Raw genomic sequence first — 26271 nt, 5'->3', positions numbered from 1 at the left:
ACCACTCCTCCCAGTTTAGTATCATCCGCAAATTTGCTGAGAGTGCAATCCACACCATCCTCCAGATCATTTATGAAGATATTGAACAAAACCGGCCCCAGGACCGACCCCTGGGGCACTCCACTTGACACCGGCTGCCAACTAGACATGGAGCCATTGATCACTACCCGTTGAGCCCGACAATCTAGCCAGCTTTCTACCCACCTTATAGTGCATTCATCCAGCCCATACTTCCTTAACTTGCTGACAAGAATACTGTGGGAGACCGTGTCAAAAGCTTTGCTAAAGTCAAGAAACAATACATCCACTGCTTTCCCTTCATCCACAGAACCAGTAATCTCATCATAAAAGGCGATTAGATTAGTCAGGCATGACCTTCCCTTGGTGAATCCATGCTGACTGTTCCTGATCACTTTCCTCTCATGTAAGTGCTTCAGGATTGATTCTTTGAGGACCTGCTCCATGATTTTTCCAGGGACTGAGGTGAGGCTGACTGGCCTGTAGTTCCCAGGATCCTCCTTCTTCCCTTTTTTAAAGATTGGCACTACATTAGCCTTTTTCCAGTCATCCGGGACTTCCCCCGTTCGCCACGAGTTTTCAAAGATAATGGCCAAGGGCTCTGCAATCACAGCCGCCAATTCCTTCAGCACTCTCGGATGCAACTCGTCCGGCCCCATGGACTTGTGCACGTCCAGCTTTTCTAAATAGTCCCTAACCACCTCTATCTCCACAGAGGGCTGGCCATCTCTTCTCCATTCTGTGATGCCCAGCGCAGCAGTCTGGGAGCTGACCTTGTTAGTGAAAACAGAGGCAAAAAAAGAAGGGGTGGTTGGATGGGGCAGGGTTCCCGGGGGAGCAGTAAGGAAGGAAAGGGGTGGTTGGATAGGGTGGCGGGAGGGCCATCAGGGGCAGGGGTTCCGGAGGTTGTCAGGGGACAGAGAGAAGGGGTGGTTGGAGGGGGCAGGGGTCCCGGGGGGGCCGTCGGGGAACAGGGGGCATTGGATGGGGCAGGAGTCCAGGGGTGGGGCTGTCAGGGGGGCGAGTAACGGGGGGGAGGTAGATGGGGGTGGGGGCTGGGCCACACCCCCTCCCCTAACCAGCCCTCCATACAATTTTTGAAACCTGATGCAGCCCTCAGGCCAAAAAGTTTGCCCATCCTTGCTTTAGGTGTCGGGCCTGATGGATACAAAAGCAGAGTATTCTCTTGCAGCTAACAGTCATAGAATCATAGACTATCAGGGTTGAAAGGGACCTCAGGAGGCCATCTAGTCCAAGCCCCTGCTCAAAGCAGGACCAATCCCCAATTTTTGCTCCAGATCTCTAAGTGGCCCCCTCAAGGATTGAGCTCACAACCCTGGGTTTAGCAGGCCAATGCTCAAACCACTGAGCGATCTCTCCCCCCTCAATTATGTATGTCCTCTTCAAAGGCTTGGAAAGCTCTGAGTGTTGTATGTCGCCATGCTGATCTATTTGACACACCCTTCTTGAGATCATCCGGTTTTATTGCACCAAAGTGTATGCTGTTCTTGATGCTGTCCTTGTAGCGCTTTCTGGCGTGGCCTTGATTCTGGTGTCCTTGTGCCAATTCTCCATAGAACATTTTTCTCGGGAGTCGATGTTCAGGCATCTTCAGGTATCTGCGTAATAACACTTGTTTCAATTGAGGATGGCCTGTTCAGTAGTTGGCTGAAGTGTTCAACCCATCTCTGTTCCATGCCATGTTTGTCTTTGTCATAAATATAAAGGGAAGGGGTTAAGAAGCTCTGATACAGTACTATAAAATCCTCTTACCTGTAAAGGGTTAAGAAGCTCAAGTAACCTGGCTCACAAATGACCAATCAGGGGACAAGATACTTTCAAATCTGGGATGGGGGGTGGAAAGGCTTTGTCTGTCTGTGTGATGCTTCTGCCGGGGCCAGATCAAGAAAGCAAGCGATCCAACTCCTACAGAGTTAGTAAGTAATCTAGCTAGAAAATGCATTAGATTTTCTTTTGTTTTGGCTTGTGAATTCACTGTGCTGGAGGGAATGTGTATTCCTGTTTTTGTGTCTTTTTGTAACTTAAGGTTTTGCCTAGAGGGATTCTCTATGTTTTAAATCTGACTGCCTGTGAGATTATCTTCCATTCTAATGTTACAGAGTTGTTCTTTTATCTTTTCTTTGTGTTTCTAATAAAGTATTGTTTTTTAAGAAGCTGATTGGGGTTTTTAGTGTCCCTAAAAACCCAAGGTTGGTCTGTGTTCATCTTGTTTATTCTCAAGCCACCCCAGGAAAGGGGGTGTAGGGCTTGGGGGAGAGACAGGGTTCCAAGTGGCCCTCCCTAAATGTTTGTTTGAATCACTTGATGTTGGCAGCGTTTACCTAATCCAAAGTACAAGGGAGAATTTGTGCCTTGGGGAGTTTTTAACCTAAGCTGGTAAAAATAAGTTTAGGGGGTCTTTCATGCGGGTCCCCACATCTGTACCCTAGAGTTCAGAGTGGGGAGGGAACCCTGACCATTTTTGATGACTGTCCTGCCATCAGCCGTCATGATTGAAGCTGTTTCCACTTTTGAAGGTCCATAGACTAGCTTCAAGGAATCAAATAACTTCTTTGTTTCATTTGTTTCCACATACATTTGAATGTCTTCTGCTACCTTCTCCCATCCTTTACTTTGTGTTGAGCATAGTTGCCTTTGTGTCTTGCTTTGCAGATGTTTGAATCTATCTTTCAGGTGGACTGAGTATCATTTTGCCAGTTTTCGAAAGCCTCACTTTTTTCATTCAAGAGTACTATGATTTCCTTATCATCTTCGTCAGAAAAGAAGCCCTTTTCTTCCATCCAAGAATGTCAGTTGCAGTTTTTTTGTCCTGTGTCTCTGAATTCCTCCCATGAGACAAGTTTATCAACAAGGTTGGTTTCTAGTGCACTTTGTAGCTTGTCTTGGTAGGATGCATGGTTTAATTTAGCAATATCAGGGGACATCTTGATGGTTTTTGAGCGTTGCAGGCATGTGGGTACAATATGTACATTCAGTATTGACCTAATCATTCTATGATCCATCCAGCACTCTGGTCCATGCATGGCTCTGGTGATCCTGACATCTCTTATGTTACATTATCGGACAATGATGTAATCTTTTAGATGCTATTGTTTGGATCTGGGGTGCATCCATGTAATTTTATATTTCTACTGTCTGAAGATGATATTTGTAATTGTCAGGCTATGTTCTGCACACTTGTTAGGTGTAGGAGACCGTTTTTGTTCATTTTTCAATGCTATATTTTCCAGTGACCCCTTATCAGTTGTTGTTATCTTTACCTATTCATGCATTGAAATCTCCTAGGATGTTTAGTTTGTCACTTTGTGGTGTTGACTTGATGGGAGAGTCAAGATCAGAATAGAACTGTTCCTTAGCATTGTCAGGGCTTGTTAAGGTGGGCACAAATGCACTGATGAGAGTAGCAAATCGCGACTTATTTAGTGGTAGCCCGAGTTTCATGAGTCTTTCGTTGATGCCTTTGGGAAGTCTTCAAGACACTTCAAGAGTTTGGTCTTGATTGCAATTCCCACTCATAGAATCATAGAATATCAGGGTTGGAAGGTCACCTAGTCCAACCCCCTGCTCAAAGCAGGACCAATCCCCAACTAAATCATCCCAGCCAGGGCTTTGTCAAGCCTGACCTTAAAGACTCCATGAATTATATCTCCGTGTGGTTCTTTTCCTTTCCAAAAGAAGGTATGACCCCCAGCAGGTTCTGTAATACAGCCCTTGTCTGCCAATCTAGTTTCACTGAGCGCTGCAATGATAATATCATACCGGGGTAGCTCTTTTGAAAGGAGAGCTGTTCTTATTGCAAATCAAGAAGTATAGTCTTTATCTATCATAGTCCTGATGTTCCAAGCAGAAATCTTTAGTGCTTTTTTTTAGTTATCTTTGGGTTTCGACCGTGTTGACGATGATCCACCAGCCATAGTAAGCTGGCTGGATTTTATTTGGACAGGCAATGTTTGAGGCACCTTTGCTAGCCCCTTCCCTTACAAAGGGAGAGCAGTGCAATCCTAAAAAGGGCTGCCCTGTCGCCTGGGGTGTTGCCAAACTTCCTTACTGCCCCTGGTCAGGAATGGGCCACCAATGTCCTCGGCCGCCTGTGTGCAGGCTTGTGGCTACAACTGCCAGTAATCATCTTCACCTGTTGCTTTGCCACTCCTCCATCACCACAGGACTTTTGAAGAGAGATGTGCATGAATGACGTGTGCGTGAGGTTGATTAAAATGGGAATCGTTGCACTAAGACAATCCCATTCTCTCAACTGCTGAAGCTTGGCCCACTGGCACAAAGGCTGCTACAGCTGGAGGGTTCTTTAGCTGCAGTAGATAGCGATGACTTCTGTAGTGCTCCCTTGTGCTTTTTGCCTTCCACAATGTGTTGCTGCACTGCTTTTCAAGCTGTTGGACCAATATCACTCTTTTCCTCCTTGGCTACCAGAACAGTCTTTGTATGATTGGGAGGGCAATCCTTAAATCACCATCAGTTTTCATACTTCCGGTTACCCTCACCAGCTTTAGCCTGCCTGCTGAGGCAGTTTACCAGGGCATGGCCACTGTCGCATACTTACAGCTACTTGGAGCTACAGGTGAGAGCTGAGTGTACAGTGAGGACCAAAGAGGAAAAGAACCACTCAATATCCCTTCTCTGTGTATACATGCCCAATAACACACTCAAGGCCTGCCTCCTATGGCACATTAGTCCAAAATTATGTATCTGGACCTTGTAATTGCGTGGCAGTATCCATTCCAAGACTACTCCCCTACTCTTTCAAGCCTAGTATACTTCAATCAATGTAATGTCCTTTATGAGGTTTAATTTGATATTAAATTCAATTTCTTTTACTCTGACTCAAATCTTGCAGTGTCCTTCAGATATTAGTATTGCATGTATAACTGCATTGCAACTGTTGGGGAGTAGTTGTAGATTTTGACAGCAGGAGAGTAGGGAGTCATTTATGTCAGTTGATGCTGTCAAGGGGTTGCATTTACTCTTTATCTCTCTGTTTTGGGGAACAGCAGAAGTGAATTTAAATTTGACAGTATATGTTTACCCCACTATACCCTATCCAGTATCTGCCTCTAAATTGTTATCAATCGATATATTAGCTTGATATTTCTGTTACAATGAAATCTGTGGTGTGAACAGGGGCAGAGTTAAGATTGTTTATCATTTATGTAACCTTATTTGTGATTATTTTTATAATGTTTTTATAATGTTTTATAATATATTTATAATGTTTTTACCTCATTTTCTGCTCTAAGAATTAAACTCTTCATTGCATTAATCATTTCCTAAACCCTTTTATTGGTTCCTTTTGCCTTAAGTACCTTCAATTTTTGGATCTTAGGGAGCATTCACTCAGCTAAAGAGTTGGTGACCCTTTGCTTTTGTAACACCTCTTTTGTATTCTCAGAGATTTCTTCACTTGTGTTCAAATTATTTCTCAACATTTACAGTAGTTTATATAATGGACAGTAATCAGGATTCTTTTTCCTGGAAGATAGCCATAACAGTTTTGGACTTGCTTTTGATAAGTGTCAGACTAATAGGTTAATGTCACTTATATTACACATCACACATTATATTTTTGTTAACCATTTATATCTAATTTAGGACTCTGGCGACAGGCATTCCTGAGTATGGCTTTTTAATAAACCCCAAGAAGACCGTGATGAATTTTTCTGTTGATGAGGATATCCCAGGATGTTCCAAATTTAAACAGTTACCATATTGCGGTGTGATCCCATGGTGTGGATTGTTACTAGATATACAGACACTTGAGGTTTACTGTGACTACTCCAGGTAAATATGGACACTGGTTAAACTTCCTTGTATAAATTAATATGTACTGAGATGCACAAGAACATTGGTTTTGCTAATGATATAGATGAGTCCACTACAAAATGAGTATGATCAGCTCTGCCTCCCATACAATGAATGAGAACATTCTCTTGTGCAATAGAATCATAGAATATCAGGGTTGGAAGGGACCTCAGGAGGTCATCTAGTCCAACCCCCTGCTCAAAGCAGGACCAATCCCCAACTAAATCATCCCAGCCAGGGCTTTGTCAACCCTGACCTTAAAAACTTCTAAGGAAGGAGATTCCACCACCTCCCTAGGTAACGCATTCCAGTGTTTCACCACCCCCCTAGTGAAAAAGTTTTTCCTAATATTCAAACTAAACCTCCCCTACTGCAACTTGAGACCATTACTCCTTGTTCTGTCATCTGCTACCACTGAGAACAGTCTAGGTCCATCCTCCTTGGAACCCCTTTCAGGTAGTTGAAAGCAGCTATCAAATCCCCCCTCATTCTTCTCTTCCGTAGACTAAACAATCCCAGTTCCCTCAGCCTCTCCTCATAAGTCATGAGTTCCAGTCCCCTAATCATTTTTGTTGCCCTCCGCTGGACTCTTTCCAATTTTTTCACATCCTTCTTGTAGCGTGGGGCCCAAAACTGGACACAGTACTCCAGATGAGGCCTCACCAATGTCGAATAGAGGGGAACGATCACATCCCTCGATCTGCTGGCAATGCCCCTACTTATACATCCCAAAATGCCATTGGCCTTCTTGGCAACAAGGGCACACTGTTGACTCATATCCAGCTTCTCGTCCACTGTAACCCCTAGGTCCTTTTCTGCAGAACTGCTGCCTAGCCATTCGGTCCCTAGTCTGTAGTGGTGCATGGGATTCTTCCATTCTAAGTGCAGGACTCTGCACTTGTCCTTGTTGAACCTTATCAGATTTCTTTTGGCCCAATCCTCCAATATGTCTAGATCCCTCTGTATCCTATCCCTGCCCTCCAGTGTATCTGCCTCTCCTCCCAGTTTAGTGTCATCTGCAAACTTGCTGAGGGTGCAATCCACACCATCCTCCAGATCAGTTATGAAGATATTGAATAAAACCGGCCCCAGGACTGACCCTTGGGGCACTCCACTTGATACCAGCTGCCAACTAGACATGGAGCCATTGATCACTACCTGTTGAGCCAGACAATCTAGCCAACTTTCTACCCACCTTATAGTCCATTCATCCAGCCCATACTTCTTTAACTTGCTGGCAAGAATACTGTGGGAGACAGTGTCAAAAGCTTTGCTAAAGTCAAGGAACAACACATCCACTGCTTTCCTTTCATCCACAGAACCAGTTATCTTGTCATAGAAGGCAATTAGATTAGTCAGGAATGACTTGCCCTTGGTGAATCCATGCTGACTGTTCCTGATCACTTTCCTCTCCTCTAAGTGTTTCAGGACCTGCTTGACCTCCTTGAGGACCTGCTCCATGATTTTTCCAGGGACTGAGGTGAGGCTTACTGGCCTGTAGTTCCCAGGATCCTCTGTCTTCCCTTTTTTAAAGATGGGCACTACATTAGCCTTTTTCCAGTCGTCAGGGACTTCCCCCGATCTCCATGAGTTTTCAAAGATAATGGCCAATGGCTCTGCAATCACATCCGCCAACTCCTTTAGCACTCTCGGATGCAACGCATCTGGCCCCATGGACTTGTGCATGTCCAGCTTTTCTAAATAGTCCCGAACCACTTCTTTCTCCACAGAGGGCTGGTCACCTCCTCCCCATGCTGTGCTGCCCAGTGCAGTAGTCTGGGAGCTGACCTTGTTCGTGAAGACAGAGGCAAAAAAAGCATTGAGTATGTTAGCTTTTTCCATATCCTCTGTCACTAGGTTGCCTCCCTCATTCAGTAAGGGGCCCACACTTTCCTTGACTTTCTTCTTGTTGCTAACATATCTGAAGAAACCCTTCTTGTTACTCTTAACATCTCTTGCTAGCTGCAACTCCAGGAGTGATTTCGCCTTCCTGATTTCACTCCTACATGCCCGAGCAATATTTTTATAATCTTCCCTGGTCATTTGTCCAATCTTCCACTTCTTGTAAGCTTCTTTTTTGTGCTTAAGATCAGCAAGGATTTCACTGTTATGCCAAGCTGGTCGCCTGCCATATTTACTATTCTTTCTTCACATCGGGATGGTTTGTCCCTGTAACCTCAGTAAGGATTCTTTAAAATGTAGCCAGCTCTCCTGGACTCCTTTCCCCCTCATGTTATTCTCCCAGGGGATCCTGCCCATCAGTTCCCTGAGGGAGTCAAAGTCTGCTTTTCTGAACTCCATGGTCCGTATTCTGCTGCTTTCCTTTCTCCCTTGTGTCAGGATCCTGAACTCGACCATCTCATGGTCACTGCCTCCCAGGTTCCCATCCACTTTTGCTTTCCCTACTAATTCTTTCTGGTTTGTGAGCAGCAGGTCAAGAAGAGCTCTGCCCCTTGTTGGTTCCTCCAGCATTTGTACCAGGAAATTGTCCCCTACATTTTCCAAAAACTTCCTGGATTGTCTGTGCACCGCTGTATTGCTCTCCCGGCAAATATCAGGGTGATTGAAGTCTCCCATGAGAACCAGGGCATGCGATCTAGTAACTTCCGTGAGTTGCCGGAAGAAATAAGAGGCCTTCGTCATCACTCCACTCCAGTTTAACATTTCAAATCCAACCCAGGTCAGTAGTGGTTTCCGAGAAATGCATCTGATGGTCTGTAGTTCAGTTTCAAGTGGACAGATGTCTATAACACCACAACCTCATAACCTCAGGTGATATTACTGGATATCTTACTGATGTTCTGAATGGAAGAACTAAGGATTGAATGGGCTATGGAATTTGATTAATTTCCTGTGGATTATTGGGGACTAAACATGCTGCACTCCAGTAATATTCCCTTAGTGGGGCTAAGTCATATTGATTGAACTGTATTGTGGAAAATTATAATGGTACCTCCCATGTGTGTACCTGATCTCTGGATAAACTTTGTTTTCTAAGCTTGTCAGTGAGGCACTTTTCATCACCAAAAATCATATGAAAAAGATTATGGTTCTGTTTCTACTCTCCCTTTTTTGTGGGGGTGTATGTGCACACACAGTGTGTGTATATATATATATTTTTTTTGTTCATGGTTGGCACTCTTAATTTTTTTCTTTAAGGAGAGAATATACACCCATGGAAACTGTATCTGGTGAAAAAGGAGGTACTCACAAGATTGAACCAGTGTTTTAACAGTAGGGATGGAGAAGGAATGGTGGACTTGAGAAATATTTATAGATGGCAAAGTGAAAGGTTTGAGAGCCTAGTTTCAAGGAGAGAAAATGGAGGGTAATCAGAGATAACTTCAAGGTTGCTACCTAGAGGATGGTGGAATTGTCATCTGTGATGGAGAGAGAATTGCTTAAATGGCCTGGGAAGAGAACTTTAAAATAGGACTGATGCATGTGTGTTATCAGAGTGCTCTATATCTGCATGTAAATAAATACGGTGCCAGTAGATGGCACTCAAGAAGATGAAAAATTATTTCTGGATTTTGTAGGATCAGCAAAGCTCGTTGATGGGCTCAGCAAATGGCTTCTTCTGTGCAGCTCTTTACATGGTGCTCTTAACACAATGCAAGCAAAGAAACTCTTGACGCTATGGACCCAAGTGCTGTGGGAGTATTGGTGGTGGGGAGAAGGAATGGGGGTGGAGGAACTTACAGAACTTTGGAATGCCTCTTGAGAACGTCTTTGATTTAGATGGGCTTCACTTAGGTTGCTAATTCTCTTTTATTTTTAAGGGCCATCAGGAACCACTATAATCATCTAGTCTGACTTCCTACCTAACATAGGCATGGAATTTCACCCAGTAATTACTGCAGCAAGTTCAAAGTTGGTTGAGATAAAGTCTATCTTTTAGAAAGACATCCATTTTTGATTTAAATATTTCAATCAATGGAGAATTATCCCGTTCCAATGGTTAATTACCCTCACTCACTGTTTAAAAAAAAATGCACCTTATTTCTAGCGTGAATTTGTTTGTTTCATCTTTCACCATTGGACCAGTTGTGCCTTTGTCTGCTAGATTAAAGAGCCCTCTCCTATCAGAAATCTTATCCTCATGTAGGTACTGTAGACAACGATCAAGTAACCTCTTAACCTTCTTTTTGAAAACCTATGTAGATGGAGCTTTTAAAGTCTCTCGCTGAAAGGCAACTTTCCAGATCTTGAATTCAAGATCATTCAAGCTATTGTCTAAATCCTCTCCAGTTTTTCAATACCTTTTTAAGTGTGGACACCTGAACTGGTCACAGAATTCCAGTAATAGTTTCACTGCACTAACGCCATATACAAAGATAAAATAACCTCCCTCTTTCTACGTGATATTCCCTTCCTTATACATCCATGGGAGTACACATCTACAGTATGGCCTACATTCTTTGTTCCTAGATGTACATCCTAGGTCATATTAAAATGCATGGTCTGTATAAGTGACCTGTTCTTTTTATTTACCACTGATTCTTGTGTCGTCAGCAAACAATTAACTAGAAAAAAGTGTAAATTCATTGCTTATAATGATAGTGAATATTACTGCCCCGAAACAGATCCCTGCAGGACCCATTGCAAACATCTCCCTTGGATGATCATTTCCCATTTACTTTTTGGCACCTCTGACCATTCCTTTAATAATAGTAAATAAGAGCTAGTCAGAGTACAAGAAATGGCTTCAGGAGGGGCTGCTGAAAGTCCTGAGGATAAAAAAAACCATACTGGAAATGGGGGCGGGGGAGTGTTGTGAACACAAATATTCAGGATAATTTAAGGAAGAAAGTATGGGGAGCAAAAAGGGAAAATGAGTCGTCATAGCAAATCCCAAAGGGATGTATCCTCTTTGCAGCTCAAGCTCTACCTGGATAGATCTCCAAAGAGGTAAAGGGAAGGGCAGTTATAAGTATATCAGAGGAAAAAATACTAGTAGCAATAGGAAGATAGTACATCTATTTTAATCTTTTTCTACCATTTATGGAGTTAATTTACAGAAATAATCATGTTAAAACTGTATTGTTTTTCCTCTTGTCTTTGTAGTTATGCCTGTACTTCTATCAGGTCAAGTCTCTCCTTCAATTCAAGCAGCACAGCAGGGAAAAACATGAAATACAAACTTGTCACAGTCTTGAAGCTGAAATGTCATAGTTTATTTCTCAATTTACAGGTGAAAATTGAAATACTTCAATTTTTTTTAATTTAGTGTTTCCAAAGTAATTATAAATGTCTTTAGTTCTGACACTTAGTCTGATTGTACAAAATGCTGAGCATATCCTGGAGGTGCTGAAGTTACTGAAAATTGAGGATGCTCAGCACTTTGCAGAATCAGACCCTTGCAGAATTGTGTGAATATGTGATGATAGGAATTTTTCAAGGGTGGTATAAAACCTTATTTCTCCATGGTCCAATCGCAGGCTGTTGGATTTGAACATAACATACATTTTTAGGAGCACTCTAATATACATTTGTGTAGATTGATTTTTTTTTTTGTATCTTTTATTCTAGGTCAACAGTCTTAGAACAGTTTTCATTAACATTTATAAGATATTTTTGCTGCAGGCCTACAGGTATGTCAATGTCTTCTTCAATAACTCAGAAAATTTCAGTACTGTTATATGCCATGTGAAGGAGCTGTGGATTAGAGAAAAGTAACGCCATAAAAGTTTGCCCTGATAGTTTTTGTATCAAGTTGTAGCATTCTTTTTACAGGTATTAAAATATATCAACCCATGTAATGTTGTAAGGTTCAGGATGTGCCAGTATATGAAGTGTGTGTTTAGGTTAACCTGCATTTTAATAAGTTGATCAGGAAGCTGGGTTTTTTTTAAATATTTTAAAGCATCCACAAGTGACATAAGGAAGAAGGAATCTGGGATGAAATACTGTTTTGCTCCATTAGGATGACCAGAAAAAATAATTCATTAACCAGATTGTACTGAGAACTACGTGTCTGGTGCAAAACTGTCAGGACTTTGACCTGTATTCTTCTGGTCCTGGTTAAGGTATAATTCTCCCAAGTTAACTGCAGTTTCTTAACTGCTGATAATTTTTAATGATTTTACAGCTGAACAAGTGTAGCTGTCCTCAGTGAACAGTTGTTGATCATCAGATAAAGTTCATATTCTGGTCAAGGATGAATAGAAATGATCGCAAGTTGACAACCAGCTAAAAAAAGAGACATTTTAATCTTTGTGCGTCACATGCTGCTCATCTGCATTGGATGTGGGGGAGAGCAAAGTAGAACACAAAGGGATGGAAAAGCCCAAAACCATAGGAATGGGGGCCAGTAATATGAAGTGTGTGTTTAGGTTAACCTGCATTTTAATAAGTTGATCAGGACGCAGGGTTTTTTTAAAATATTTTAAAGCATCCACAAGTGACATAAGGAAGAAGGAATCTGGGATGAAATACTGTTTTGCTCCATTAGGATGACCAGAAAACATAATTCATTAACCAGATTGTACTGAGAACTACGTGTCTGGTGCAAAACTGTCAGGACTTTGACCTGTATTCTTCTGGTCCTGGTTAAGGTATAATTCTCCCGAGTTAACTGCAGTTTCTTAACTGCTGATAATTTTTAATGATTTTACAGCTGAACAAGTGTAGCTGTTCTCAGTGAGCATTTGTTGATCATCAGATAAAGTTTATATTTTGGTCAAGGATGAATAGAAATGATCGCAAGTTGACAACCAGCTAAAAAAAAGAGACATTTTAATCTTTTTGCTTCACATGCTGCTCATCTGCATTGGATATGGGGGAGAGCAAAGTAGAACACAAAGGGATGGAAAAGTCCAAAGCCATAAGAATGGGGGGCAGGGTAAAAACCAACTAGCTTGCTACCCATAAAATTGTAGGAGCCTCTCCATGCAAACCATGCATGATGGGGCATGATGATGTTGTCCTATAATTCAGATGAGCTAATTTTGCAAAATTCTCTTGTCAGTCTGTATTCTGTCCACTGGACCATTCCCTTGCTGGTGAGGGGAGCTGGAAGTAATATTCTTGCAATTGTACTGTATTCCCCAAACTTACAATTCAGAGCTGGTAAACTGTGGCTTGTTGTCAATGACTATTTCTTCTTGAATGCCAAAAAGATGTCTTTTCTTAACTTTTCTTTGACGTTTTGACTTGTGGGTCTAATTCTAATGACAGGTTTCAGAGTAGCAGCCGTGTTAGTCTGTATCCACAAAAAAAAAAAAAAAAAAAAAAGGAGGACTTGTGGCACCTTAGAGACTAACAAATTTATTTGAGCATAAGCTTTTGTGAGCTACAGCTCACTTCATCGGATGCATTCAGTGGACTAATTCTAATGAGTAGATTTTCTACAAATTTAGAAAAATATTCAGTGTTATCATATCGGTAGGCCTCCCCTGTATACACTGATCTAGTGCTTTTCTTTTCTTTTCCAAGGGCTATCATTAGGGCCCTACCAAATTCACAGCTCTGAAAAATGCATCGCAGACCGTGAAACCTGATCTCCCTTATGATATCTGGATACTGTAGGGGAGGGGCAGGGCTGGGTGCACCTCAGCCAGAGGCTCTTGCCGTGTGCTGGGCTCCAGTGGCTAGTCCCAGCTGGGCTGGGGAGGGATTAGACTTCCTCTTCCGCTGCATAGGCCACTCCCAGGGCTGGGTCAGAGCCACCTCCGGGAACCTCCCCCATAAGGCTGTCCCTGCCCCCTCTCCCCCCCCGAAGTGATGACCTCTCATATCCTGTGACCCTCACTGCTACTGGTGGTGGCACTGGCTTTAGAGCAGGGTGCTACCCAGCTCTGAAGGCAGTGCCCCTGCCAGCAGCAGCGCAGAAGCAAGGGTAGCAATCCCATGACCCCCCTACAATAGCTTTGCTATTCCCCACGACGCCCTTTTGGGTCAGGACCCCCACAGTTACAATATTATGAAATTTCAGATGTAAACATTACACTGACTATTTTTAAAATCCTATGACTGTGAAATTGACCAAAATGGACCCTGAATTTGGTAGGGCCCTAACTATCATGTAATGCTGTGGCTGAACGGTTCTTTTAATTGTGTCTTTCTGACACCAGACTTGCATGATTTACCCTGCATTTTAGGTGAGTTTGTTGGCCCACTACACTGACATTTATGCTTGCTTCCACCACTTGACTACAAATAATTATTAATAATGATAATTGCCACTTTAGATGTCAAAGTCCTACCTTTATGCACCACTGCAATCCTCAAAATCCTCACTCAGCTGTCACCAACTTTGTAGGTACCTACATTTCTCCCAGTGAGCATGTGCGTAGCCACCTCAGACTACGTGCTTGGGTGCCTACCTCATGCTAAGCCAAAATGGTATCCTCAAACTAGGTGCTCCCCCCACTTGTCTTGTCTGTGTGTGGGCATGCTCAGAGCATGCATAACCCCACTCAAAACAGGAGGTGCTCCTGTTATAACCTTTTGTCCAGTGTCTCAAGAACTCCCGCATGATATGGGAGACCCAGGTTCATTTCCCCCACCCTCCTTAATGTTGAAAAGGAATTTGAACTTAGGGTCTTCCCTCTCCCAGGAGAATGCCCTAAGCACTGGGCTATGGGCTATTCCAGGGCAGGTTTCTCTCAATGTCTGCTGTTGAAATTGTTCCACTTTTTATAAATAGTAACTATGCATTGGAGCAGTGGGACTAGAACATGGGTCTCATATTCCAGGTGAGTGCCCTAACTGCTGGGCTCTAGAGTTATTCTCTCTTTTATCGGCCCAAAGATTATTTAATAACCCACAGTGCAGTAGCTAGGGCATTTCCCTGGTGAGTAGGAAACCCACATTCAAATCCCTTTCCCCACCTCAGGCAAAAGGGGGAATTGAATCTGGGGCTCCCATATCCAAGGTCAATGCTGTAACCACTGGGCTAAAAGTTATATGGGGGCAGTGGTGATACCACCACCTCCTCCAAAAAACAGCTTAGGCACCTAAATCCAGGAGAGGGTTCATGGCTAAGAATCCTAAGCAGAGATAGGTACCTCCCTCTGGCCTAGATGTAGGCACCTAAATCCCTTTGAGGGACAGGAGTAAGGACCCATCCTCTCCTCAGCATGTCCTGTTGGCTAGCTTTGGCAGCTCCTGGTTCACAGTGCTGGCTTTTGTGGATCCCGTTCTTCGGCATTTGTCTCTCCTCATGCATTGTAAAGGGAGCTTGGTCACCTAATTTGGGACTGGGGATTCCACTGGGAGGCAAGGAGCCTAAAAATCAGGCCTTGCAACACCGAAGTCCCTTTGTGGGTCTGGCCCTGTGGAAGTACAATGCAATAGGCATAGATAATTTGGAAAATTTTCTTTCACTGGATAGAAGTCACAGGCTGTATGCACAACGTCATTAAGTCACTGCACCAACTGCATCTTGCAGTTGTGTATCACCACTAATGGCTATTTTACATTGTTCTAATCTCTGTAGCGAGATTGGAAGGCCACTCAAAATGACTCCCACATGTGCTTCATAATACATTTTAGGTGGTAGAATTTCAGTTCGAGCCTTTCTTTCTTTTTTTTTTTTTTTTTTTTGGTGGTCTGCCCTTACTCCCCTTTATAACTCATGTGTCCTTAAGAACATAGCTGACTTTGTTGTAGGATGCACTTTTGTCTGTTAAAGTCCAATAGCCTTTATTGCCTTAAAAACTTTTTTTAACCTTTGTGCTATAATCTTCTTCTAACTTCCCATGAACTAAAATGTCTTCCATATACATTTCCATTCCCTCCAAGCTTCGCAGTATTTAGTAGGGTTTGACGCTGAATGGGAACAAATGAAATCAATATCTTCTTTTTCTAAGTTACATTATAAAATTTGTCAGCTTGGTATTCTCGGAGGGGTGGAACTTGCCAGCATTTACTAACTACATCTAGTGAGGAGACCATTACTGCACCAACTAACCAACTATCTTCTGCTGGTGTAAATTTTTCTAGCTCTATTGAATACTACTACTTCTGTGCTACTTGAGAGATGTGGCCCTTTATTTTCCATGGCAAGAGCAATATACCTTTCCCCCCCAGTATTGACTCATTAAACTTGTCTAAGTCTACAGATATCACCATACCTGCATTTGTCATACAACTCCATAGGGAGACACCATTCTGTTTCAATACTTCACTCTAATACATCATTCTATTCCATTCTAACTGTTGTTTCACTTTGGGAAGCAGCAGGTTTGGGGAGAGCTCAAAGGACATAGCCCACCTTTCAAAAGAACTTGCACAGGTTCTCCCTTAAGTAAGCCACCTTTCCAACACCATTTCAACTTCCTATGTTTTATGTGGCCTATCTCTGTGGCTGTGGTTTGATCTCGGAGATTACTTACAATGGATCCATTAACGTCAAAGGTGTGAAACTCTTACTGTGACACAGGGTCTGGGATCCCTCCCTAAGCTATATTTCATAACAAGGGAGAATGGGTAAGAGAAAAATCCAGTCTGCCTACTTGGATGGCCTAAATCGTAAGTATTCGATAAATATTTCTGTTCTGTAGTTATATCATATGATGATTATGAAACACTTTCCATTCCAAGAGTAACTCAAGAGGATATTAAACAGTGGCTACTGGAAATTAGACATTTTTAAATCAGCAGGTCTGGATGGATAACTTGCATCCAAAAATTTTAAAAGAACTGGCTGAAGAGCTCACTGAACCATTAATGTTGATTTTCAATAACTCTTGAAAAAAGAAAAGGAGTACTTGTGGCACCTTAGAGCTACAGTGAAAGCTTATGCTCAAATAAATTTGCTGTAGCTCACGAAAGCTTATGTTCAAATAAATTTGTTAGTCTCTAAGGTGCCAAAAGTACTCCTTTTCTTTTTGTGGATACAGAGTAACACAGCTGCTACTCTGAAATAACTCTTGAAACACTGAGGAAGTTTCAGAAGAGTGGAAGAAAGCGAATGTTATGCCAATATTTAAAAAGGCTAAATGGGATGACCCTGGTAATTATAGTTCTGTCAGCAGGGGCAATACCAGCCTCTTCCTGGTGGCGGGGCTGAGGTGGGCTAAGAAAATTAGCCAGGGGAGGGGGGCTGTGCCCCTTCGCTCTCTGGTAAATTCTGGTCCCACCCTTAGCCAAGAGGCCCCGCCTCCTTCCCATTGCCCCAGCCCTCTCCCGGTTCCTCAGGTACGTGCTGGCCCCCACTTGTCACAAGGCTCTGCTTCTCCCTGGCCCTGGCCCTGGCCCCTGCTCCTCAGGTAAGTGCTGGCCCCACCTCTTCCTCTTCCCACCCTTGAGGCCCTGTCCCCTGGCCAGGTCGGAGGCCAGAAGCCAGAGCTTGGCAGTGCAGGGTGGCTGCTGCGCTGGCTGGTGCCATGGTGCAGGTGGCCAAGGTGCTCCCCTGTCTCCTCCTGCTGCTGGTGCCTGGGGCCATGGGGCTGCAGCTTCTCTTCAGCTCCCTGCCACCCTTTGACTACTTGCAGCCAGTAAGAGCCACCTGGGGGGGAGATTTTCTGGGGCCAGCAGAGCCCTTGGGGAGCAGCGACCACGGGAAGTGGGGCACAGGAGCCTGGGCTGGAGCAGATTAGTCCAAGCCACTGTGGGAACCCCAGACCCTCCATCTGCCCTGGGCGGCATGCCCTGGCGGGCAGGGACACAGGCTTGGGACTGCTTTGGGGCCTCCCCAGCCCCTGCCCAGGCTTCCTCTGCCCTGTTGCTGGTGGCAGCACTGCCTTCAGAGCTGGGCACCTAGCCAGCAGCCGCCACTCTCCAGCCACCCAGCTCTGAAGGCAGCGCCAGCAGCAGTGGAGAAGTAAGGATGGCAATGCCATACCATGCCACCCTAACTTCTGCATAAAGTTTGATCTTTGCACTGGGAGGACTGGCTATGGGGTGGGGGGGCTGCTAAGGGAAAATTTGGGGAGGCTATAGTCGTAACAAGCCCCGCACCGCCCCGTCTCTCATCCTGACATTGATCCTAGGCAAAATAATGGGACTCAATTAACAAAGAATTAAAGAAGGGGAATACAATTAATGCCAATCACCATGGGTTTATGGAAAACAGATCTTGTCCAACTTTTTTGTCCGTGTAAAGTGGTACCAAGCCTTACCAGAAGTGTATTGCATCAACACTATTACCTTGATCAACCCAACTTGTAATCTCATTTAAAAAAAAAAACCTAGAGCGATACAAAATGAACATGGCACACATTAAATGAATTCAAACTGGCAGGTCTCAAAATGTAATTGTAAATGGGGGATCTTCAAATGGAAATATTTCTACTGTGATCCTGCAGGGATCAATTTTTAACTGTGCTTTTAACATTTTTACTAATGACCTGGGGGAAAAAAAAATCATCACTAATAACATTTGGGGAGTGGTAACTGAAAAAGATATGTGGGTCATGGTGGATTATCAGCTGAACATGAGGTCCCAATGCAACACTGTGGTCAAAAGGGTTCATGTGCTCCTTGGATATAGAAATGGGGAAATATTGAGTAGGAATATTGTATAGCTCTACATAATAAAGAGGATAGGTTACTGATACAGAGCGACATGGATTGCCTAGGTGGAAGCAAACAATTGTGCATTTTAATACAACTGAATATAAACTTATACCTATAGAAACAAAGAATGTAGGCCAAACTTTCAGGATGAGGGACTCTATCCTGCTGTAGCAGATGCTGCACTGGGACCACCTGAAAGCTGCCAGAACAGCTGTTGCTGGGAATGGAGGAGAAGAGATTTAGCCTGAGTTCCCCCACCACCATCCTTTAAGGAGCACCATGTGGGGCAAGAACTGGGCAACCTCTTCTTCTTTTCTCCCCATCCTGTAAATGTATGTCTGTTTTCTCCTCTCTTCCCCCCCACTGTGACCCATAGACCCAGCATCTGGTGCCAGCAGTTCATTCTTCCCCTTCCCCCAAGGAACTAAATGGGGCTCAAGTTTCCCACCCCCTTTCCAATGTTTTTAATTTTTTTAAGGTTATCACTTGGGATTTTAAAACTTTAATAGACTCTTTTATTATTAGGTTCCATGCATGTGTTCTCCAGCTTCCCTTTAACCAGCAAGTTAGAAAAAACCCTTGCTTCTTCCTGAGGATCATTTCTGATACTGCATCATGCTGCTATTCTATTTTGAAAACCAAAAACACAGGTACGGCATGTTAAGTGGTTATGAATATCATAAAATAAAAAAGAATTTTAAAGTTTTAAAAATAGACACGTGACGGGGTTCAGAAGTGCAATCCTGACCCAGTGAGGGGTTGCCACTTGCCTGCAATGCTTTGCTGTTGTAGCTTACAACCAGCCTACCAGTGTATAGGTCACACCCTGAGTGTCCGTATGCTAGACAGTCCTTGTTCAGCTGTTCTGACCTCAGTAGCCTGTCTACAGCACCACTCTGGCTTCTACCAACCTTGGTTGCAACCAGCAAGATGAGCCAAACTCACTCTTAGTTTGTTTACCGAATATGTAAAAATGGACCATTGTCTTTTCCTGAAGATTGGGCTGCTCAGAGAATCAAATGTACATTCCTGTGTCTAATGTTTATCAACAGGTTTGTTTATTAACTCCCTGATTTGCCTGGCCTGAACACATTTTAGTTATCCTTTCAGAATATGTCCATAACTCTTAATACCACCACAGACATACATCACACAAGATTACTAATGATCAGTGAGTTGTTGATCTTCAGGCAATACCTCACAAGGCATATTTTTCACAAAGATTATTACAGTAGTGTTTACAATGTGAATACAGGATGCTTAGTGTCACCACGCCCCCCTTACAAAGCTGCAGGGTTGACCCACTGGTTGACCCATTGGCAGCAGGTTAGAACCCACTGTTCTCCAACCCCTCAATATGTTTAATTAGATCTGAAATGAAAATCCTAAATCTATAGATTAAGGGGCACCTTTCCCCCTCCTTAGCATCCATACTTCCCCCAGCAGTTGCTTCACACCCTCTGGGTCACCCAGCCCAGAGTTCTGTCATCCCTGAAAGTGTTTACTCAGCTCTCTTACTGCTCCAAGTCTGCCCTGCTCTCAGTGGAGTTCTGGCCCACAGTTATTTACCTAGCTGTGCCAGAGTCCCACTGCTCCTAGCAAATCATGGGCCACAACACCATCTAGCTGTGCCTCAGTTTCCTTCACCCAAAACAGTAAAAAGTTGTCACCCATTAGGACACGAAAACAGGTCTCATCCCCCTCAACGTCTGCCCTGCGCCCAGCTGAGTTCTGATCCACCACCATCTCTCTGCACTCAGCAGTTTCTGGGCCACTGCACTGTCTAGCCTTGCCTCAGTTTCTCTGCTTTCAGTGGAGTTCTGGACCACAGCATTCCTAGCTGTGTCAGAGAGTCTTTAGCACATGAGCAGATCTTGGGCCACAGCACCTTTTCAGCTGTACCACAGACACATTCAGCGCTGACTCCATTTCCCTGGTGAGGGTTTACTGCTTCAACCACTGAGTCTGGCTATCGTGGGCTTGTATCTGAGCCCTCGGGTTCAACCTGGTTACCTCAAAACAGCATACAAACAACACATCAAGAAAAAACACTTCCCACAGTCAGAATCCTCGAATAACTTTTAGAACCCATAATATCAATGGCTACCGGCAGAGTGGTAGGTTCCATCATACCCACATCTGGTTGTCTGCTAGCCTCCTATCAGGTACACCATTATGTCCTTCCTCCTGGGTTCCATGAGCATGACTTGCCCCTCCTCTTCTGTCTGAGCTGCCTGTTTGTCCTTGTCAGCAAGCTTCTGTTGCTCCAGCTCTGCTTCCTGACTCAGACACCTGATATCCAGATCTGTCCGTCTCTCCTCCACTAACAGCCTTTTCCATTCCAACCTGCACAGCTCTGTACCTCTCGCTATTGATACTGCTTCTGTTGGATCATCTGGGGAACCATCTGCTTAGTCTTCTGCATGTCCTGTAGGAGAAAAAGGGACCCTTATCTGGCTCCCAGTTTGCAGCAAGTGCCCCATTCTGTCTCCTGGTTTATGAGTGCAGCATGGCTACTCGCTCTATTTGCTTCTGAATCTGATCAGCTGCTGCAAGACCTCACTGTGCAAACAGCTCTTTTAACTGTTTCTTGGTGAGCTCAGCATCTGCTTCTTTGCACATCCTGCCTTTTCTGCTGCTTAATCATATTTATGCTTTTCTTTGACTGTTCCCAGCCTTTTCACTTGAAAATCACTTAAAACTATTTCACCAGTGCTTAAAGTGTAAACCTCAGTTATATTAATAAGCTGTGTGTAAATCCTGCATAACTGTGGCACTGCGACAAGGTTTGGGTAGTGCCTGCATGCAATACCACAAAAATAGAGGTTTCAGAGTAGCAGCCTTGTTAGTCTGTATTCGCAAAAAGAAAAGGAGTACTAGTACTCCTTTTCTTTTCACAAAAATAGAGTGCATGCTTTTTGCTGACTCTGGTTGTCCCAGGCAGAGAGCCACAGTAGCAAGGCATTGTAAGGTACTCAGGGTCATGGGATAAGAGGTGACACAACTCTTCTCTGGTCTGGAGTGCACCCCAGAATATTACAACACCTGAGTGGCACAATAGCTGCAGTCACTGTTACGCTCATCTGTTGCACTGGCAGTGAATCATTCTCCCATACCAGGGTAACTAGTATGAATGATCAAGCAGCATGTTCTATCAGAAACAAAATGTTTACCTATATAACATATGTAGAGAGGAGGCGTTTCCCTGTTGTGGATAAAATAATGGAGATGTCACAGTTCACATTTAATAAACCCTGAAAGCATTGACAACTGCAGCTTTGGGACTGATCAGAGACAATTGATATACAATTGAGGTCCCTTTCCTTCAGCCAATAAAACCACTGGGGATGGAACTAATTAACAGATTTTACTTTTAAATTCTCAGAAAATAAATTCAATAAGTGTTTGTGTGATGCAATCCCTGGGGTGCAGCCTGGGACTGTGAGACCGCTGTGCTCCCTTAACTCTCTCCAGCCTCGGCTGTCTCTCACAATGCTTTGCTAGTGACAAGCAGCAAACCCCTGCAGGCACTGTTAACACTCAGCACAACAGTATGTGGAGGCCCCCACCTAGCTAGATTGCATGAATGCTCCCAGAGTCACTCATGAATCACACAGAGAAAGGCACCAGCCAGATCCGCCCAGATCCCAGCACTGTACCTCAGGAATATGCTGTTTTGCATTGCTCAAGACGAGCAGTGCTGATTTATTAATTGGTTCACCACTTCATCTATAGAAAGTGAATATACACTAGCCTTTGCAAACCTGAGCAGATTACCAAACACTTCAGGCAAACTCTTTGATAAAGATAAACAGTTAAACAAATGTATTGACTACAAAAGATAGATTTTAAGTGATTATAAGTGATAGGCAAAAAATCAGAGTTAGTTACCAAAATAAAATAAAATATAAGCATGCAGTCTAAACTCTCAACCCTATTAGACGGGACAACATCTAGATTAAGCATTTTTCTCACCCCACTGGATATTGCAGTTCATAGTACACAGATTTCACCCTGGAAACCTGGATCAGTCTCCTCTGTTGGAGTCTTAAGTATTCTCAGTGTCCTTGTTGCTTGCAGCATAGGTGGGGGCAGGAGAAAGGCCCAGCATGGGGCCCCTGTGTTCTGTTTTATACCCTCAGTCCCATGTGCTTGGAGAACACAAGTCCAGGCATGTCTGGTGGATATTGCTGAGTCTCCAGGCAAGGTTGAGCAATTCCCCTGGTGTGGCCTCATGCAGGCGGGTCATTGAATTGTATGTAGCTCCCTTGCTGGACAATGGTTGTTGATGCGTTGTTTGACACTCCGCCTGGGTGTTGGTTACTTTCCTTGCTGTTGTCTCTGGGGAGCTAATATCTGGCTGATTCCCCCAATTTACAGCATAATTTAGTGACAACCACACAACAAAATTCTCATAACTACATATGCATTAATGATATACATATATGGATAGAAAAATTACTTTCAGCAGATCATAACCTTTCCCCAGATATCTCACATGGACTGCTCTATATGCAAGATCACAATTATGTATTGATGAGGAATATGGGGGTTACAGGACACTCCCCCAAGGTACAGAACGTCACAGTTGGGTCCTCTCATCCTTCATTATGGAGTCGTGATGAGCTCCTCCATAATACACAACCTGTATATGAATTAAAGGTACTTACAGTACATTTCTGCAGAGGATCTCATTGCTTTGCAGAGGTGGGTGAGTACAGTGGACGACCTCAAGTGTGGTGTTTACCACCTTTAACTTTATTTATATTTCTAATATTCCGTGTACTTAGAGTTAAGGATTATTACAAATATTGTGGTATCTGCTTAAATGGTTACAATAAGTAAATGCAAGTTTTTGAGTGTGTTCACAGTATTATCTCAAGTTAACGATAAGGAAACTGAAACACAGAGATGCTAATGAACTTGCCCAACATCACAACAGAAATTATTGTCAGAGTTCTGTACAAATCCAGGTTTCCTGACTCCCATTTCCATAGTCACTAGGTTAGTGCCTCTGATACACTTTTTAAAAACGATATCGTATTATGTAGCCTGTAGCATATTATGTAGCATATGCCTGTGGTTGCCAATAACCTGTTCTGGGCTGAGTCTATGCTGTAGTCAAAGGGGTGATTGCATATTTGGCATATTTGCACTAGCATTAAGCTAGCTAGCATGGCTAAAAATAACAGTGAAGATGAGGTGGCACAGGTTTCAGCCTGGGCTGTACAAACATGCCAGGAATTTTGGGTATATGCTCACATTGCTAGCATGCACATGCTCTCCCCCCAGCACTCATTCACTGGAGGCATTCCTCCTTGTGTGTACATTTATCTTTCTGTCTTTTCTCCACATAGGCAATGACTATTGGGAGAGGATTATTTTCCTGCCCCATGAGGAGGGCAGATGACACTGACGTTGTGCTCTAGGCTGAGTGACTTAGCTTACTCTACCTGATCTACTCTCAGACCAGGCACAGTAACAGAGTCCCAATCAACTGCTCACTTTGGTCTCTGCTGTGGCTTCTGCTTGAGGTAGACAATGAAGGGTGAGGAAACTGCAGACTGCAAATGTGGGAAGTGGAGTTACACAGTGGCATCTTGGAGCACTATGGGATGGGAAAGAGGAGATATTTGAGAGGCAGTAGGACTTGAGGAGAGAATGCAGCAGGGGAAGGGTTGGTTTATATTAAGATACTAGGTAAGATTGATTATTTGTTCTTGCTTGAGATGTCTTTCTCCTGCCTCTTCTATCACTCCTTCATTTTCTTACTTGGTTGCTTCTCCCCTCATTTACTCTCTGGTGAAGTCCCTTCGAGCACATTCCTTGGTCACCGCTCTCCCCTCTGTGGATGAGCTCATACACTCTCATAACTTCTTATTGATGACACCCTCCTCTGCTGCTCCTCTTGGAGCCTCAAGCAGAAGCTTCCATTTCCTCCCATTTCTGTTACTGTATGTTCAGCCACTAACTCAAATCCAACATATTAAAAATGAAATTTCTTGGCCTACTCCTACCATAAAAACCCTCTCCTTTCCCTTCCTTTATTATTATTATTATTATTATTATTATTATTATCCTTCCCACCATCTTTCTGGTCATCCAGGCTCACAACCTTTGTTATATTCTTCTCACTTCCTTTTCCATTCAGACTGTAAATCCTGCTGTTACTAATTCTTTTCTCATATTGTGAAATTCTGTCCCTTCACCTCCATCCGCATTCCCAAAACCTTGGTCCATGCTTTGATCATCTCTTGCCTTGGCTACTGTACCTTCTCCTTCCTGGCCTCCCAAAATCTCACCTTGTGTCTCCTCAAGTCCTTTTGACAGGATGCAGTCGAAAGCACTTTTTACCCTTCTCTGCAGCTATTTTATTTTCCCTCCTTTAGTCCCTTCATTGGTTTCCCAAGAATTATTTCATGAGAATTAATATTAAATTCAGACTTCTTATTCAGGGCTGCACGGTACTGCTCCTACTGAAATCTTATATTTTGTTGTTACCTTCTCGTTATTTACACAAATATTTTGCCATTCAGTGCTCTTTAATGCTGTTTTTGTCTTCTCCTTTCCATAAACAGCTGTGCACCTTTTCTTATGCAGCCCCTTATGCCTGGAACATCCTCATGTTCCTTTCTTCAGATCCCACCCCATTAGCTTTCTGTTGTTGACTGCTACTCTGGATATCATTCTACTTTGCCTAAATTTAAATATATTTAATCTGCATATTTTAAAAGGTGTATATATATAGGAAGTAAGACTGCATATATAACAAGCAGCATATCTCCTGATCAGGACCTTTGTTGTTCCTCATCCTCCAGTACCTCATTTTGTGTGTGGTATAGGTCTGACATTTTTTTAAACTTTCTATAAAATAAGGGCTATACACATCTGTAGTACTGTAGAAATAATATACACAAGAAATTGTGCAAAGAAGAAAATTACAAGAGTAAATTAAATCCAGAAACTAATTATAGAGAGATTCTATAACCTATTACTGACTTTTTCATACATTCCTCCTTTGTCTTGAAGTAGTTCTTAATCTGAATTTTTCAAATTAATGAACACTTTACCAACATATCTTTTGCTCTAATTTACTGTGTTTCTGTGGCCTATAGAAGACAGAGTGATTCTTGAAACCTGCGTGACATTTTTTCTAGTCAATCCAATAATAGTAACCTACAGTCTTTTTTCTATGTAGTAAAAGAGTTGACACTTTCATTTTTCATAAATTATTTCTTTACGTGTTCATTTTAACCAAGTCTTATTTTCTGCTAATTGTCCTCATATAACATCACAACATAATCACACACAATGGGTGAGAGATTCCGTGTTGTGCTTCTAAGTGGTGGAGCATAGAATTTGCAGTCCAAGGCCAAGGGGGATAAAACGGCTTTTAGACATCTTTGCACCTTCTTGATTCTGGGCTGCTAGCCTGCTTAGATAGTGTATGTAAGTTATAGAAACCTCCCTGGACTGTCCTGTCTGTGATAGCAGTGTGTGCTGTGATCCTCCCCTACCACAGCCCTCCCGCCCCCATGCCGGAACTTGTGAGAAGGTCCTTGGAAGACAGCCTTACAGCTGTCTTCTGCAGAGTCTGTACCAGAGGAATTCTCTCCGAGATAGTTCGGAAGGAAGAAGATTCCATTTTGGTCCTTTTACCTGGCATAAAAGATGTGGAGTAGGGATGAGAATCACACCCAATGTGTTAATTTTTTAAACTTTCACTTACTAAAGATGCAGATTTTTCATTTGTTTTTTAACCTCTCCCATCCCCACCAGTCAGAGCTTTTATTCATAAGTTATGGAGAGGGAAATGATCTTGTGGTTAACTAGTTCCCAGTTTTGCTGTACTCTTCCTATGTGACTTGGGCCAAATCACTGAATGTCTCTGTGCCTCAGTTCCTCATCTGAAAAATGAGGGCACAACTTCCTTGCTCTCATGGGTTTTGTAAG

At 43.2% G+C, this 26271-nt stretch overlaps 1 protein-coding gene and 1 long non-coding RNA gene across 4 annotated transcripts in view; one reads left to right on the top strand and one right to left on the bottom strand.

Annotated features, from left to right (window-relative positions):
* The window catches only part of LOC141982754 (uncharacterized), a 35986-nt gene extending 15118 nt beyond the window's left edge, over positions 1-20868 (bottom strand). The window contains exons 1-2 of one of the 3 annotated variants that reach the window (XR_012638214.1): positions 20456-20868; positions 12913-13057 (exon numbers count right to left, since the gene is read on the bottom strand). This is a non-coding gene — a long non-coding RNA (uncharacterized LOC141982754). Of the gene's footprint in view, positions 1-12912; positions 13058-20451 lie in introns of all 3 variants that reach the window. The other 2 variants (XR_012638212.1, XR_012638213.1) reach the window with 2 other exon arrangements.
* TERT (telomerase reverse transcriptase) overlaps positions 1-26271 on the top strand; it is a 125313-nt gene that overhangs the window by 62398 nt on the left and 36644 nt on the right. Inside the window, exons 11-14 of the mRNA XM_074945081.1 lie at positions 5644-5832; positions 10921-11047; positions 11386-11447; positions 18844-18968. Of these exons, the coding sequence (XP_074801182.1) occupies positions 5644-5832; positions 10921-11047; positions 11386-11447; positions 18844-18968 (503 nt within the window). The remainder of the gene's footprint in view (positions 1-5643; positions 5833-10920; positions 11048-11385; positions 11448-18843; positions 18969-26271) is intronic.

This window comes from Natator depressus, chromosome 2 (genome assembly GCF_965152275.1).
Source record: "Natator depressus isolate rNatDep1 chromosome 2, rNatDep2.hap1, whole genome shotgun sequence".
NCBI lineage: Eukaryota > Metazoa > Chordata > Testudines > Cheloniidae > Natator > Natator depressus.
The sequence above is the reverse complement of the archived record's forward strand: the minus strand, read 5'-3'. Positions and strand labels throughout refer to the sequence as shown.